Source organism: Ursus arctos, unplaced genomic scaffold (genome assembly GCF_023065955.2).
Source record: "Ursus arctos isolate Adak ecotype North America unplaced genomic scaffold, UrsArc2.0 scaffold_9, whole genome shotgun sequence".
NCBI classification, from domain to species: Eukaryota; Metazoa; Chordata; class Mammalia; order Carnivora; family Ursidae; genus Ursus; species Ursus arctos.
In genome coordinates, this window is record NW_026623111.1 from 19,569,788 (window position 1) to 19,587,555 (window position 17,768).

Sequence of the window (17,768 nt, forward strand, 5' to 3'; positions counted from 1 at the left end):
GGCCTCACTTGAATGCTTTCAGTGAGCAAAGTCCTGCAGCCTTACAAGGCAACTCAATTTATTTAATAGCTCTAATCGTTAGAAAATTTTCTCATATTGAGATAAAATATGCTCCCTATTAACTTCTAACCATTGGTCCTACTTCTGTTCTCCAAAGCAGTGAAGGCTAAGTCTAATTTCGATTCCACCGACACCCCCTTCAGTTATAAAGTAGCTATCAGATCCTCCCAGTTTGCGCTTTTCTGAATAAACACCCCCAAAATGTTAAACGACAGATCCTCTTCATTCTCATTACTTTTGGTGGAAACGAACTGGTTTTATCAGGGTCTCCCTTCACATGCAGTGACTGAACGCAGAGCGTCACATGTGATCTGACCTCATCCTTTGCCTGTTATGATATTACATTTCCGTACAGGGCGGCCGCGAGCCCGCACCAGCTTTTGCAGTTGGCTAGACCGTGGACTCACCGTGCTGACGGTTAACCAGAACCCCCGGGGGGGGGGTTTGTTTTTTGTTTTTTTCCCCACACTGCCCCTTATCTGGCTGGGTCTCCTCGTATGGCACTTACTTTTCCCCTCACTGCTAAAGCTTGTTGAGCGTCTTCTGTCTTCCTGAACTTGCTCGCCTGTGAATGTGGTAGCTGTGGGCAGGGCCACACGGAGAGCTTAGGAATTTCTCATTAGAGCCCTCTCCATTGTCAGTAAGTCCTTATTACATTGTTGTGCTTTGCTTATTTAATAGAGCTAGCTTGCAAGCCAGTTCTTCTGAAAAATTCTTAAGTGTATTCTTGTTTAGAATCTAAACAATTCATGATAACTTATTTGAAAGTTGGGCTGTACCCATACTGACTTCATAAAAATCTCACGGTATTCTTATGGACAATCTAGAACAATGGTTCTCAAACTTCAGTGTGCCAGGAGGGCTTGTTAAGAATACAGATTGCGGGACCTAACCCCCAAGAGCTTCTGTTTTATTAGGTCCTTTGATGGGGTGAGAATGTGCTTTTCTAACAAGATCTCAGGGGCGATGCCGATGTTGCTGACCCAGACCCCGCACTCGGAGAATTACTGATCTAAAGAAAGATGGTCGTAGTGACCAGGTGGATTCAGAGCAGGCTTAAAACCAAAGTGAGAATGTGTATGGATAGCACAGAGGTTGGAGAAGGAGACGAGAGCAAGAAGCTAATAGACGTTGAGCCTGTTAGCTCCCGCTTCCTTTCAAGGTGATCTGCCACGGCTGAAAGCTGAGGTGTAGGGGTCCTGAGGAGAGGCAAATGTTCGAAATAGTCAGCTGTCGTTGTGAATCTCTCTCTTCATCTGCATCTTCCTGTCTCTACTGTATGCCAGGCCCTGAACTTGGCCTTGTACACACATTGTCTCCCATAACCTTCCTTCCCAGCATCTCTGAGGCAGGGCTCAGTAACCTCCTTTTTCAGGTGAGAATTATGTAAATTTGCCTCACAGCACAACAGGTGAGTGGCAGAGCCACTCTCTGGTCCCCAAATCTGTGCTCAGCCAGGACGTGAGAGGTCAGATGACGAATGGTGGGGGGTTGGAGTATGGCAGTGCTGAGACTCGGTGACCTGCGAACTGACAAGTAGCCGATCTCACACACAAAAATGAAAACCCCCGCCAAGTCGTCACACACCTTCAAGGGTGGAATTCTATGAGCTACAAAAGCCGAATTCTTAGTTCCGTAATAGGCCTTCTGGTGAAGTCTATTGTATTGGATAAAAGATTACAGTTGTTCTCTTAAGACCAGGCAATATAATTTATCATAACAAAGTTTACCTTTTCTATAATGAAATTTCACCACCACAGAGGCCTCTGTCTGTTGATTAATAAGCAAACTCTTGCTTTTAAGAATTTCTTCTTAAATACTTTGTTTTAACTCCTCTCTTGGCACCAGCTTATTCTTTATTGGTTAAAGAATCTTCATAGATATTGACTCCTTTGAGTAAATTTTCTTTTTCAATTTTTTTAAACTTTCTAGGTAGATTATGATAATCATGCACTTTATAAACATGGGAAGACAGGTCGAAAACAGTCTCCTGTGCGTATTTTCACCAATATTCCACCCAACAAAATAATCCTTCCTAGCGAAGAAGGGTACAGGTAAGATCCTAGTGAGGCCTTGAAATACATGAGTCACTGAGAATAAAGTTCCATATATCCAACATCAAAATGCTTTTAATATTGACTCATATAGTTCTTCTGCTACCTTTACATTTGGTCTATAATTTTGAATTGAATTTGGATTACACTCAATTTTTGTAACAAGTGCCATTTATCTGCTCTTTGAATCTTCTTGAAAATATGCAGCTGATTTAAGTCTTTCTTTCCTCCTCAGATTTTGTGCTTCGTGTCAACGATACGTTTCCCTAGAGAATCAACACTGTGAGCACTGTAATTCTTGCACCTCCAAGGTACAGGTTTCTGTAGAACGCATTTTTATTCATATATATTCATTTTATTTTAGCTTACTCGTTTCATTACTTTTGCTTAAGCTTTTTTTTTTTTTTAAAGATTTTATTAGAGAGAGAGAGTGTGAGCGTGTGTGCACACAAGTTGGGGGGAGGGGCAGAGGGAGAGGGAGCAGCAGACTCCCCGCTGAGCAGGGAGCCTGATGCAGACTCGATCCCCCAGGACCCTGGGATCATGACCCCAGCTGAAGGCAGACGCTTAACCATCTGAGGCACCCAGGTGCCCCAATGTTATTTTAATAATATTGTAATTTGTATTACTGTATTATCATTTACTAATTATACTTTAATACAATATTTTATTTCTAATAATAAAGTACAACAGGCTTTAAAAATAGGTGCCTCCATCATTATTAACAGTTATTTGAATTCACTTTTTTTTTTAAAAGATTTTATTTATTGGAGCAAGTGAGAACATAAGTGGGGGTGAGGGGGTGGGGAGGGGCAGAGGTAGACTGAGAAGCAGGCTCCCCCCCACTGAGCAGGGAGTCCTATGTGGGGGACACAGGGCTCGATCCCAGGACCCCATGATCATGACCTGAGCTGAAGGCAGATGCTTAATTGACTGAGCCACCCAGGTGCCCCTAAATTCACTTTTATGTGAAGTACTGGGTGACTGCTAGAATCAGGAGTATTTCAAATAAGGCATGAAGTGAGTGCTAAACTTTGTTGAGGGTAAAATTGAGGTGTTTCAAATAAGGAGCTGAACTACGAGACACCATCCCTATTCTGATAAAATAATAACATATACTGTGCACTTTTGATGTGGCAGGACGTTTTCTAAGGGCTGTACATGGATTAACTCAGTCACTCCGCACAAAGCCCTAGTAGATAGGTACTCTCCAAGTTTTACAGATCAGGAAGGACTATAGGGACATACCTCCTACTTATTGTTTCAAGGAGGTGGGATAGCCCTTAAGGTGGCCTGTTTATTTTAACTAAATCCAGTCAGAAAGAACGAGTCAAGTTTAGTTAGGCTAATGTGCACAAGTGATTCCCCAAAGGAAAGGCTGTATTTTTATAACTTATCATAAAGTACATTTTTCAAAACTTTACAATTTTGTTATTGGTTATATTTATTTTTAACTGTGGTAGCACATCTGATTACTTGTGTTTTCAATCAGCTTAGATATTCTCTGTGTTCTTTATTTTTAAAAAATTATGCCCACGTCATTTTTATAAGGCTCAAAATGAGGAAAACAAAACTTTATTATTTAGAGATACACACATAAGTGGTAAAAATAAACAAAAGCAAGGAAGTGACCACCACAGAAACCAGAGTAGGTGTTACTCGGTGGGGGACTGGGAAGGGCCACCTGGGGGAGTGTCTAGGGGGCTGACAGTATTCTCTTGACCTGTTGGGATTCATCAGTGTGTACTTTATAATACTCATTAAACTGGACATGTAAGTGTCTTATATACTTCTCTAGGTCGTTTTATTTCACAGATTTAACATTACCCAAACAGTACCCCTATAATCTGTATCTTTTTAAATTATCTAAAGTTCTCAAATAGGAATTTCATTAAGGATTATGCTGCATAGACACGTAAAAGTTATGAATCATTAATTCTCTTGAAATTTTCATCAAGTCCTTCTTTGTGCAGATTGGGTTGCTTGAACTGGTGGACTTTCAAGATCATGTAGATAAATCCCCTAGTTTTCCAGTTAAGGAAATTGGGGCCCATCAAGGAGAGCGTTTGAGTTGAGTGGAGAAATGCATAGATTAAAATCAAAGTATTTAATTGTGAAGCCCAGGAAAGTGAGAAATAAGGAATGAATAATTTACACAGATTTTAATAAGACATTTTAATTTTTAATTGTGGAACTTGATTTTTAATGATACATTAAACATAATTTAAAAATTATTTTTGTAGGATGGCAGGAAATGGAACCATTGCTTTCTCTGCAAAAAGTGTGTAAAACCGTGTAAGTATTTAGACTTAGTGTTTGAGATCCTATGGAAACATTTCAGAGTTTTTCTTCACCTAAATGGGATTTTTATTTAATTGTATTTATTTATTTATTTATTTATTTATTTATTTATTTTAAGCTTTTATTTATTAATTTGACAGAGAGAGACAGCCAGCGAGAGAGGGAACACAAGCAGGGGGAGTGGGAGAGGCAGAAGCAGGCTCCCAGCGAAGGAGCCTGATGTGGGGCTCGATCCCAGAACGCCGGGATCACGCCCTGAGCCGGAGGCAGACGCTTAACGACTGAGCCACCCAGGCGCCCCTATTTAATTGTATTTATAAGAGAAAAAAATTAATATAGGGATCTACATTGATTTTACTTGCTTTTTAATTTTTGCAGTTACCAAAATACATGCTCTCTCCTTCATAGGGAGACATTTGTAACCTGTTTCTGTGTGGCATTTGGCTTGGCTCATTTTAATAGGACTTGGTGTCACTCAGCCAGCCCCCATTGTGTCAGTGGCTCTCGGCTCATGACTCATTGAAGAAGGGCTGCATCAGTTGCCATGTATCAGAAAGAAATTAGTTGCTTTATGTGGGATTCTAGCCTCTTAACCTTGGCATCTTTAGCCAAATTATAACCAGCTATGCAAACTGGTCACGATATTTGAGGTAAACACTATCCATGCTTCCCTGTCATAAAGGTTGATCAAATGAAAAAGTATATTAAATGAACTTCTTCTAAAACTTAATTTTTATTTTATAGCCTGGATCCACTGTAGCATTTGTAGTCACTGTGCTCTTCCAGATCATTCTTGCGGGGGCCCTAGAGATGGCTGCTTCATTTGTGGTCAATTAGACCACAAACGTAGTACTTGTCCTAAGATCGCCACATCTAAGAAAGTGAACAAGTGAGTTGAATTCTTTTATTGCCTAGAAAAAAGTTTGCCTTGTGTGATTTGTGTAAAGCAGTCCTCCACAAAAGTATGCAATAGAGGATTCAGAAGTGCTGAATTATTTGCTGTTTTTACTGTTATTTATTGTTTGCATAGATGGGGGGCGGGGGGGCGCGAAGATGAGTGAAAGAGCTTAACATTTTACAGGTGAGACATGAAAATCACCGAAGTATAAGGTAGAAATTGATTAACTTTTTATCTCCTATGGTTCATGTGAAATTATAATTTGTGTAGAGAGAGTCCAGCCTTTATTGACGGACGTGATATTTAAGTCAGGACAGGCCAGATGCAGACACATGACAGCAGGCAAGGCTGGAGAAGGCATTTCAGGTGGAAGGTAGTGTGTAATCCTACGGTGAACACATCGGAAAAGGAGTTATCTCTTTAAATTATATCAGACTTCGAAAAAACATTGACTATTTAGATACGTAAAATTTTAATTTTTACCATTTTTTTCCTATGCTTATTTTCACTTCTTCCACCAATATTTGGTGTTGGTTATCAGAGCAAAGTTATACTGGGCTCATTTGAATGATTACATTAAAAAAAAAAAACCAAAACTAAAAGGGATGACAGTTATTGAGTCTTCTTGTTTTATTGTTATGAAAACCAGATAGCCAAATTTAACATTATGTGCGAATTGGGATCAGCATAAATTTTTGAGCTATCTTACGACTTGTGATAAAAAAAAAATTCTTAGTATTAGAAATATCTGATGTTATTGTAACTATTTATGATTGTATTAGAATTCTTTTCTGTTATTCATTTTTTTGGTCAGTGGCAATTAGTTTTTCCCATTAAGGCCCAGTCATTTGAATTCGGCCTTCTGTTTTATTTTTCCATTACTTTTCATCAAATTTACTTTAAACAATTATTTCCACTAAGTAATCCAGGGTAGAAATGGAAGTTTCTAAATTAAGAAGTATATAGAAGAATCTCATAAAAGATTTTTTCTTAGAAACCTTTAAGACTAGAGGACCACCTAATAAACTATTGGTGTGGGATTGTTGCACCAAGTACAGGGTAATTCTGGATGTAAACAGAGTTAGTGACATGCTCGGACTTTGAGTCTGTGATCTTCTGATACAGGGAAAGTGAATTTGCATTTTGGTAATGTATTTTAGGCTCTTTGTTGGTCCCCTGTAGCCTGGGCTAGTTGGCTTGGTGGTATTCTATTGTTTTCATTGAAGGAAACCATTTAGTATTAGATTTTATCAAGTTTAATTCAAGGAGCAAATCCATTAGGATGTGATATACCTGGTAAGTCTTAAATAGTATTACTTTTTTCTCTCAGAAAAGACTCCTAAACTCGTATGAACAGTTATCTTCAGGTATTGCTTTCAAAAATTTTTCCTAATGAAATTGATAAGGCACAATTTTTTTCCCTTTTACAATAGTAAAAAATAATTCTAATTGTCTTTTTAGCATATATGGCATAAAAGACACTTCACAGCTGCCTTATATTAACTTGTTTTTCTTGAGTTTAATTTGCCTTTGCCCCTGAACTGGAATGGTTCTGGCTCCCTCTTGTGGTTAATCGTTTTTATCATGACATAAATACCTATAATTTAGAGGACAAATACTAGGTCAATTCAATTTTAAGGCAAAACAAACAATGAATTGATTTATACTCAAGCAGTTCAATTTATACTCCGTTGAAAGACTTTATCTCTGAAAAGTTTGTTTATTCATATTAAAATGAATATTTTCTTCTGCTTTTGTTTACTATGTCCTCTAGTGAGGTCTAGTTCATGTCTAGTTCTTCTTGTAAGTGGAAAAGCCAAAGAAAATGTGTTTAAATTTTGTATACAGGCACACACAGCTTCATTGACTGTGTCATCAAGAGATTATACTTCATTAAATTTGCTAAATCATCACTTATCAGGACATTAGCCCTCTTAAGATAATGGCTGGAGGGAAAGGAGAATTATATAACGTACACAGAAGAGTATAAAGATGGCTGTGGTATTTGTTTTATTTTTGAACCGATAGGTTATCCCAATCTATAATCCAAAATCTAAATATAGAAAAATGGAAAGTTGTCAAGCAGAATTCTGAAGAATAGTCATGTGGTGCTACTAATAATAGCTAATATTTGTTTAGTGATTCCAAATGCTTAGCACGTTACATATCTGAATAATTTATAGCAGAGTATATAGTATCAAGGTAATTAAGAGCATAGGTTCTAGAATCAAGCTGGCTCTGCTACTTCTCATTGGAGGATTTCATAGCCTCTGTTTCTTCCCCAAAAGGCAGTTGGGGGAAGGAAAATGAAAGGTGACATCTACCTTGTCTCAGTCTCCCAGATCCTTGGAGTCAGATGATGCCCACTCATTTTGTATTCCCAGCACTTAATACGTATGTTGTGTGAACAAAAAGTGAGGCCACAGTTAGCTCCACGGAGGGATTATATTCTGTTTATGAATCCCAGATTTTGGTCCTGGGAAGATCAAGAGTAAGCTTTTCCCCAGGACTTGCAGTTTAGGAGAAGTGAATCTAATGACTGATATCTCTGGGTACCCTTAGGGATTTTCCAGGTTGGCCGGTGCCGGCAGCCCCAGCCCTTTCCTCGGTTCGCCATATGATAAATGGCATGATTCTGCTAGCTTGGAGAAAGTGAGTGAACAGTCCAGTCATCTTTCTCAGCTGTAGAGCGTCTGTGACTTATTTCAGAGAGCGCCAGAAGCTAAGGATCTGTTTTGTTCTGCTGTGGTTTAGTTTCTTTAGAGAGTGAGTTCCAACTCGTTCGTTGTGAAGCTAGTCTTTCAAGAAGACAAAGACCACAAAATGAGGACAACCTGTGTGGCACTTGTCCAGACTTTTAGACCCACTGAAGAAAGGAAAATTAGCTGTAGGGCTTATAAAATGGGCCTCTATAAGCGTTGTCCATTTTTCCATTGTGCTGTTTCATTTCTCTGCCTCTGCTAACGGCAAATGTATCGTATCGGTCCTTTTCCTGAAAAATGTAATTCAGGGATTTGGAGATTGAAGTGCTGAGCTGAGCAGTACAGATGTACTAAGACCAAAACAATAGCAAAAACACCCTCCTCACTCATTGGCTTTACTATTTTTAAAATTTAAATAATATATATCCCAAATATTATTTGAACACACAATCAACATAAAAAATTATTGACAAGATATTTTGCATTCTTTCTTCAACATCTGGTGTATATTTTACATTTAGAGCATTTTTAACTCGTTCTCACCACATCCCAGGTGCTCGGTTGCCACATGCCGGCTAGAGGATACCGTACGGTTCCGCACAGCAGTGGTTTCTCCTGGCTTGACTGTTTACCGGTGTGGTGGGTTTGTCCCCAATAAATCTGTAGTTAACCGTCTTTAAAGAAATTTCTTCACTCAAGCATTTTGCTTAGTCAGGCCTCTGACTGTCTCCTTGTTGTTATGGTTAGGATCCTGAGGATTTATGCTTATTATACAGTAAATTCTTTTCCTTGTGTTTTCTTATTTGGTCAGCTGGTTAATTAAATTCCAACATAATTACATAATTAACTATGCTTATTCTACAAAATAATTTAGCACCTTGTTTTTCAGAGCTGTCAGAAAGCAGAAGCAAAGAAAAAGTAATAAGATGAAAATGGGGACCACTAAAGGCAATCCATGAATCATACATCTGTTACAAGGAAGAAGAACAGGAGAGAAAGAGCCCATCAATATCTTTGCTCTTAAATGTCCAGTGACTTGAGAATAAGAAAGATTTATGGTCCAACCTTTGATGCCATTTTCTGAAAGTGCCACACCGGACTTAAATTCTGTCGCTTTCAAAGGTATGCACCTTTCTAAGGCAGATAATAGGCAGGTGGTATTTGCTGGTTTATGGACCCCTCTGCAGCCTCTCTGGAGACCCGGGGAGGTGTTCCATCCTGAGCTGGTTGACCAGATTTTTCCGTGTGCCTTTTTTTTTCTCTCTTTAAATCTCTCCCAATCATATGGTTTTGGCCTCTTTTGAAAAATGGGCATGCAGTGTTTTTTTGCAGAAAGTGTCAGAAGAAAAATGAAAGTGAAAACTTAAGGTCTTGTTTACATTGAACACAAGTATGTTAAATTAGGTTCAGAAATATTTTAAATATCAAAACATTGCATGATAACTTAGATCCCACTTGCAAAGAAACGTACAATGAACAATTATTTTTAGACAAAGATGATAGAATGTTGACAAAGCTAAAGATATAAAGACATGATTATGATTTTATGATTAAATATTTGCTTTTCAAGTACTTTTTACAGTGTCCTTTGATGTAATAGAATCATTTAGATGTTGTAGGATGAATGAGACATTTAGAATTATATTAGACTCGCTCTGCCATCTCAGTGTCTTTTAAGCTAAGCAGTAAGGTTATTTCTTTGTAAAAGTAATAGCAGAAGGCAAGAGAGTTTGGGAATTAAAACCTCTCATCCCTATTCTGACGAACCCTTCCTGACTCTGTGTCCTTGGCCAGGTCATTCACCCACAGCCTGTTTCCTTGTTATTATATAATTTATTTTATTATATAACAGTAGCTACAGCACAGGCTTGTTTTCGTGATGACGTCAAATGAGGTATGTGTGCCTGGCTCTCAGTTCTGTTGGTGAGAAATGTTAACAAAGTGCAGACGGCTGGAGCCCTGATGGTAATCATCTGGTGGTCCAGGATCATAGCAGTGGAGGGACTGGGCTTGAACTGTGAGAACGAACAGTCCGTCTCCCCATTTCTCTGCTAGGTACCTGACATGATTGCCTTAAGATGGCATCCTTTTGAATTGCTTGCATTTGCATAATGACTTTTCTCTTATTCCCAAACAGCTGCTTTAGAGCAGGTTTGCAGGCATGCTTGCTTGGACTTAGCTAGAGCCCTGGGAGTGCAGGTACAAGAAATTGTCTGATCTTTAAGTTAGGACTGTTTGATGCCTGATGTGGAGGCAGAAGCGTGGCCCTGATCAATGGATAGGGGTGTATATCTGGCGACATCAAAAGATGAGCCAAGCCCCCTGGACTTAACATAGATCAGAAAACTCTTTCCTTGCCCCCTTTTCCAAGTGGGTTGCTATGGTGATCAGAGGGGTGGCTTCAGAGGTGACTGGGTGAGATTTGAACCTTTGGCAGAATCAGTGTGAGTGTTCCCCTCCCTGATTCAGCCACAGGCCTGGACTTTACCTGACTTTCGTGGTGTTCCCCCCAAACCACGGTAAAATCTCTTGAAGTCGCCCCTGAAACTCAGACACCTGAGGGACCATGATTTCTGAAGAACTGGGTCCTGCTGGCCAGGGGTTATTATCATCACCCCATTTCCTTAGTTTTAAGGTACCATCAGTTGTAAAATGCACTGTTGATGTGATTGTAGCTTTTCAGGGGGAGAAACCCCATAGCACATTAATTGTGTATATTAAATTTTAGGTATATCCTATTTCAGAAATATTGAAATGTAAAAAAAAAAAGTATACCTTAGAATTGAGGAAATAGGATATTGCTTATAATAAGGAATTACGTACTTTAAAACTTAAACTGCTTAGGAAGTTGAAAGTAAGAAATGTGGTGATTCTGGGGCCCCCTGGGTGGCTCAGTTGGTTAATCATACAACTCTTGATTTCGGCTCAGGTCATGATGTCAGGGTTATGAGACTGAGTCCCGTGTCGGGCTCCGCACTTAGCGGGGAGTCTGCTGGAGATTCTCTCCCTATTCCCCAACACCCCCCCCCCCCCGCTGCCAATAAATAAATCTTAAAAAGAAAAAGAAATTTGGTTATTCTGTTCTTTGTTCAATTAATACTAATTTTAAGGACTTTCTTTTCTCAGGGCATAAACTAATAGGATGTAAAAATGTCTCTGGGAGGTAAAGTGTGATGGGAGATGAGGTCATTTGTTCTAATTAGAAATCTGCATATCTGAACATTTAGATACCTACTCAAAACAGCAATAGAGGAAAATCCCCAAATTTGACACACAAAACTTTCTAAGCTTTTTAAAAGTATGTTTTTTCTTAAATTATTACAGCTAAATTTCATTGTACTTCTTGCTTATATTACAAAATTTAAGGAAATCCAGAGTCACTTCATAGGCCCTGAATGATCAGATTTCAGGTTTTTCTTACATTCAGTTTGGTATTTAGACTAATTTATTTCACCAGTATGCCCCCTCTTTTCATCTCATCCTGTTCTTTCTGTTTGGAGTATTTCCCTCCATATGGCCTTCTATTAAAGTCGTATGGAGACTTCAGGCCCTGGCCCAAGTCCTGCTCTCTTTGGGAAGTCTTACCTGAGTCCTGCTACCAGCCGGTACCTTCCTCTCTGAAGCCTGGGTGTTCTGCAACCACATTTGAGGCACTTTTCATGTATTATTCTGTGATTAGATTTATAGTTTCTATTTCCCCAAAAGGTTTCAGTTTCTTAATGTCAGTACCCATTTTATACCATCTTATATCTCTTGTGCATTGTAGGCGCTCAATAAAAATTTGATGAAAGCATGGAATTTTCTAGACGTTTTCAGATGGTAGGTGCATTAGTTTGCTAGGGCTGCCATAACAAATACCAGAGACTGGCGGCTTAAATAAAAATAATTTTTTTTCTCACAGTCTTGGAAGCTGGAAGTCCAAGATCAAGGTGTTGGGGGGCACCTGGATGGCTCAGTCGTTAAGCGTCTGCCTTCAGCTCAGGTCATGATCCCAGCGTTCTGGGATCGAGCCCCGCATCGGGCTCCCTGCTCAGCCGGAAGCCTGCTTCTCCCTCTCCCACTCCCCCTGCTTGTGTTCCCTCTCTCGCTGCCTCTCTCTTTGTCAAATAAATAAATACAATCTTAAAAAAAAAAAAAAAAGATCAAGGCATTGGCAAGTTTGGATCTTCTGCCCCTCTCTAAGACTTACCTTCTCACTCCTCCCGTGGTGTTTCTTCTGTGTGTGTGATTCCCCATATCTCTTTGTGTCCAAATTTCCTCTTCTTATAATGATACTAGTCACATTGGATTAGGGCCCACTCCCATGGCCTCAGTTTACATTAATTTCCACTTTAAAGGCCCATCTCCAAATACAGTCCTGTTCTGAAGTACTGGGGCTAGGGCTTCAGCGTCTGGATTTAGAGGATACGATTCAATTCTTAACAGTAGGCATGCCTAAGATACGGAGAGGACTTGGTTTTTTCTCTTTCTTGTATTTATTTTTAATTATTATTCATTTATTTTTGTTAAGTAGGCTTCATGCCTAGCATGGAGCCCAATGTGGGGCTTGAACTCATGACCCCTAGATCAAGACCTGAGCTGAGATCAAGAGCCAGATGGTCAACTGACTGAGCCACCCAGGCTCCCCTTGGTCTTTTCTCTTTCCTATAAAGACTGAAAAAAGGAAAACAGACCTAAACAATATTGGGGGGGGGGTATTTAGAGTCAGTAGGAAAACTGTCTTGACACTGAGGGTTCAGATGTGTGTTTAAGGTTGCGATGTGCTGTGTGAACAAGACTGACAGCCTTTAAGCTTGGACTAATTCAGCTTCCAAGGTTATTTTAAAAAACACTTAGGTTGATGTCTAGCCCCTTCAAAGTTATCTACAAAATACTGGGTATCTAGGAGAAGTTTGACTAATTTTTAAATAAAACCACAGCCCACAAAAGGCCCTGGTGTGATGCTATCTCTTTCACCATGTCCTTGTTGGTGTCTCCACTGGATTAGTACATCTCTTGCCAGTGAAATAAAAATGTGCGTGTTTGTGCATCTGCATTTCTCTTTCTTTTAAGGTACTTAAAGAGTGCCCTGTATTAGATCGACTTTTTTGTACTTATTTGCCCTGTACAGCTAGAAGCTCGTTGGTAGCACGGGCCTGTGGACGCCGTGGTGTGTGTTCACTAGCTGTGCCTTGCACACAGTGATGTCAGAGACAACCAGCTGCTGCCCCTGTGACTTCACTAATCCTCCCCACAACCCCGGGAAGCGGGCTGACACGCTTCCTCACCCGCCAAGTGGCAGCCGCTCATAAATCGGGACTGAGTGAACAATCGGGACCTGGAAATGCTGTGTCATATACTGCTCGAGGTCTCAACACCCGAACTGTGCTACATGAGGAAGAGGCTACTACGCTTAGAGCTACCTAGGTAAGGAAAGCTTGCACAAACTGCCACGGAAAATCCACTTTCACTTATTTGAATGCCATTTTAAGTGGAACATTAGGACAGGGGTTAAATTAGTCCAGGGTCAGCCAAGAAGGTCATTGCAATCACGGGCAGATAAGATCTTGACAATTTGATTTCAGGTGATTGAGTATAAATGTTAACTCAGCAAGACTGGGGAAAAAAAGCACCCAAAGTGAGCGAGCAGATCTCGGGGCTCTGAGCGGTGAGTTTTATCCCATTAGCTGGACAGTCACAAGATTCTTACACTAGTTGCTTAATACCACTGCAGACGAGAACCTAACAGCTGCTGGTCTCTAAGAAACTGAGCCGAGGAGATGGGCCAGTTTCTTCACCTGTGCGTGTCGGGGCAAGGAGCAGGAGAACCCACAGAAATCAGACTGAACATTTTATATGCCTAACAGATAAAGGGCTTGCCTGTTAGCTTTACAATTAACACATGAGCCAGGTAAATCCAAGAAAAGGAAAAGAAGCCTCTCTAATCTTCCCACCCAGAGATAACCACTGTCACAACTTCTGTGTACGTTCTCCGAAGATAAATTTTTGTATAAATAGCTATATAAACACTCTAAAATTTCCCCCACAGAAATGGAATTGGGAATACATACTATTTTGTAATCTTTTTCATAAATATCTGAACATCAGTTTATATTTACAACAATAGTATTATTCTTCAGTATGGGTATATTTTTAAAATCAATCTCTTATGGTTGGACATCTAAGTTGTTTGCATTTTTTCACTCTTGTAAACAACCCTATGCGAAACATACTTACGGCCAAATCTTTAGGATAAATTTCTGTACATATAAGAAAGTACTGGGTCTGCAGCTCTTATTAGAACTTCTCCAGATTGGAATCACATGAGTCGGTCTCTGAATTTCTTTCGCAGAGACAAAACACCCTGGGTTTAAACTCTCTGCCAGGACGGACCATCTCCCAGATGCCTTTTGTACTTAAAACTTGGGTACGATTGTCATATTGAACAGTGGTCGATCGGTTGCATCAGCGGGATCTTTCCCATCCTCTCCGTCGTGTGCCTGCCATGGGGTTTGGGAGAGAGAGGACGGACATCCTCCCCAGCTCTTAGGGAGGACTTTTTATTGGGCATAATTCCATACCCCTTACCTGTGTGTGACTGAGTGCAGGTAGGCTCAGGATAGGGGTTGGTCTAATCACAGCAAAACTCAGGACTTCAGTCTTGTGACTGGTGAAGAGGTGTTCTCTCTCTGAATACAGATGCATGTAGATCAGTTGCTGTTGGTAGCTTTCCAGTGACCGACCACATGGGGAGCCAGACTTATGACGATGTATACCCTGAGCTTGATCCCTGATGACTCTTGGTTGCTGGATCTAGCCTGACCTGAAGTTAGCCCTACTTCAGGACTTATAATTTACATGGGCCCAATACATTGTAGTTATTACTTCTGCCACTTTAAGTTGGGATTTTTTGTTACCTAATAAAGGCAACCATGGTAGGGTGAGAGATTCTAACACCAATCTTCTACATTTATCTCTTTCCAGCAAATTCGGTCAATTTCTTATTTTGTATGTTTTACTTATTTTATGATTTCGAAATAGACCTCTCAAAATAGCAGCCTCTCACATGGCCTGTATTAGTCACATCCCACGTAGTTCCATCTTCCATTCTTGCATACAGTGATTCCCACATCTTTGCCCAGGGCCTGACTTTTCCCTTTCAGGTTCCTGTTGCCATTCCAGGTTCCTGTTGGTCATCCCAGATTTGCACACCACACCTCCACCTGAATATAGTCCTCACTCAGCTCCTTTGCTCTGGTCTGTTTCCCTCCCTTCCCCTTCATACTTCCCTCATTACCTCTGTCCTAATCCAGCAACAACCATTTCTCTGTTCCTTGAGTCTGCATACCCAAATATCCCAACCTTAGTCTTGACTATTCCCTTGCTTTCATTCCCTCAATCCAATCAATAATCAGTTCTTAGTATTCTACTTCAGAAACGCCTGGAATTGCACCTCCCCCATACCCACGTGCCCATCTTGACACCTCCAGTCCTTCCTTTCTAACTCGTCATCACTCCTGTCACAAGAATTCAGGTCCTGAATAACCAATGAACCAGTGTGATGCAACCAACAATACACCCCCCCCCCAATAAATCTTTTGACAGCTGCCTGGCCCTTCAAAATCCAACCCTATACCATTACAACACATGGCAAGATGCCATTAACCTGGCCTAGCCCAAGGGTTGTAGTGGTCAAATAAACAGCCTAGCTACCAAAATGTTATTTCAAGAAAGCTAGTTCTTGCATTTTTTTTTTTCAAGCACTAGGAAGAGGATATACAGACCATGGAAATTCTTAGAGTATTTTTCTCTTCCATTTCCCTCCCTCCCCCCAATTCATTTCTATCTCCTGCCCTTGCCTCCTTAAAAGACCTGGGCATTCTTCCCTTTTCCTCTTGACTCTGTGCCACAGAAGCCTAAGTAAACCAGTGTGCCAAAGCAGTGTTTTCCCTTAGAGAATGGGGAAGACAAAGAACAGGAGTTAAGGCCTAAAATCTCCTTTGTGGGTGAGCGGGGAAAAGAAAAGGCTGGAAACACTGTGTTAGTGGCTACTTTGTCCTGTGGCTACTCTGGAAGATTTACAGTGCCCCTCAGTCCCACAAGTACACATGAGGTGCTATGGCCACATAAAATCATTTGCTGTTTCCTGGCCACACCTGGAACTCCACCCCTATGCTGTTTCCTGGGCTGTAATACCTTCCGGGAAATTCTCCGCTGTGAATGCACTACTCTCCTCTGTCTGGTAGCACTGAGTGCATACTCCTATTACCAGTCCTCATGTGTTAGATGAGTGTTCATATTAAGGATAAGTTTCAAGAAAATGGGCATTCAATTTACGTAAGAATGTTAGGTGGATGGATGTTGCCCCCCCCCCCCCCCCGCATCCCGATTGTCCATTACTGCCACCCCAGAACGTTAAATAATGCCTGAAAACGCATTTCATGAATAATAAAGCAAGTCCATTCTCACCTTAGAAATGTTGCCTCTGGAAGAATTCGCGGGTCATGCTAAATTGTTTGCAGCAAAGGCAAGGGGAAAAGCCTCTCTCTTGAAAGGGGAGCAGGGTAGGCAACAGGTAAGAAGAGTGCCACCAACTAGTGGCCCGAATATTTGCTGCTGAATGAGTGAAACTGCCTCTGACACCTACTTCCCAGGGGCAAGATCCAGACAGAGGGCAAGAAGATGGGTCTTGTTAAACTTGAAGTTTCTACCACTTCTTTCTCCTTTGAGTAAGTGAAAGGCAGATGGTGTTCTAATGTAGATTTTAAGTTCAGGGATCAGAGGAGGATATGGTCATATTCTCTTCACTGGGGGAATAACTTGTGTGAACTTTTGAACATGCTAACATTTAAATTTGTCCTGCATGAAGCAGCATCTTACATGTTGGCCAAGCTGAACGGTAAGCCTTTTAGGGCAGAGCCCATGCTCCATGCATTTGTGTAGCCTAGATTCTTTCGGATTCTTTCTCCTAGTAGACCCTCAGTCAGCTGTAGGATAAATCCTGGACGAGCCCACAGCCCTCATTTATTATGGTGGGGCTGCTACTACCAAGGAGTTGTTGAGGCTTAATGGGATCATCAAGATAGTTGCCTACTCCGAGGTTTTGGAGCAGGGCCCTCCCCACCTAGAGAGTTAATAAATACTGGGTCGCATTCTTTATCAAGCCTCTTTCAATTGATCTGGGGTGCCCCCTGGGCAGGGGAGGGGTTTAAAAAATAAATCTCTCCGGGTGATTCTACTGAGCAACTGGGGCTGTTAATCACCTGTTTGGAGGCGGTCAAGGGAGGCCCCAGCCGATCAGGACCTAGTATTTGCGTTCCTTTTCTTTTCCTCCCCACAGTCTCTAGGGCCTCACCCCCAAACCTATACTGGCCCAGTGACCCCCTGGCAGCGAATTTCCGGGAAAACGAACGAGGCCGGCGAAGGCGCGCACACACGTGGGGCCACGCCTTACCTACAGGCGGTCATGCGGCCTCGGGAACGCCCGCGCGCCCCCGCCCGCGCGCCCCCGCCCGCGCGCCCCCGCCCGCGCGCCCCCGCCCGCGCGCCCCCGCCCGCGCGCCCCCGCCCGCGCGCCCCCGCCCGCGCCGCCTGGTCCTCTCGCGAGGAAGTCCGGGCGCCGGAAGTGCCTGCAGCGCGGGGCTACGGGCCGGCGGGGCGGGGCGGAGGTTCGGGCGCGCGGCGGGTGGAGGGAGGGAGAGGCCACCCGGGCAGTGTGGACCGCGGAGAGGGGTCTCGCAGGTACCGCCGGGGTCAGAGCTCTTCTGGGACGGC

General features: G+C 41.7%; 2 protein-coding genes across 7 annotated transcripts in view; both read left to right on the plus strand.

Annotated features, from left to right (window-relative positions):
• ZCCHC4 (zinc finger CCHC-type containing 4) overlaps nt 1-13,920 on the plus strand; it is a 50,116-nt gene extending 36,196 nt beyond the window's left edge. Inside the window, exons 9-14 of one of the 4 annotated variants that reach the window (XR_008958382.1) lie at nt 1,993-2,114; nt 2,350-2,425; nt 4,358-4,409; nt 5,160-5,304; nt 8,905-9,137; nt 13,126-13,920. Coding sequence is in view for 2 of the 4 variants with exons in the window: in XM_026514536.4 (XP_026370321.1) it covers nt 1,993-2,114; nt 2,350-2,425; nt 4,358-4,409; nt 5,160-5,304; nt 8,905-8,974 (465 nt within the window). In the remaining 2 variants the exon portion in view is untranslated. Of the gene's footprint in view, nt 1-1,992; nt 2,115-2,349; nt 2,426-4,357; nt 4,410-5,159; nt 5,305-8,904; nt 11,084-13,125 lie in introns of those variants that run through there. The other 3 variants (XM_026514536.4, XM_026514537.4, XR_003320490.4) reach the window with 3 other exon arrangements.
• ANAPC4 (anaphase promoting complex subunit 4) overlaps nt 13,339-17,768 on the plus strand; it is a 40,986-nt gene continuing 36,556 nt past the window's right edge. For 2 of the 3 annotated variants that reach the window (XM_044389749.3, XM_057309580.1), the window contains exon 1: nt 13,339-13,421. In XM_044389749.3, the coding sequence (XP_044245684.1) occupies nt 13,339-13,421 (83 nt within the window). Of the gene's footprint in view, nt 13,422-17,634; nt 17,736-17,768 lie in introns of those variants that run through there. The other variant, XM_026514539.4, reaches the window with a different exon arrangement.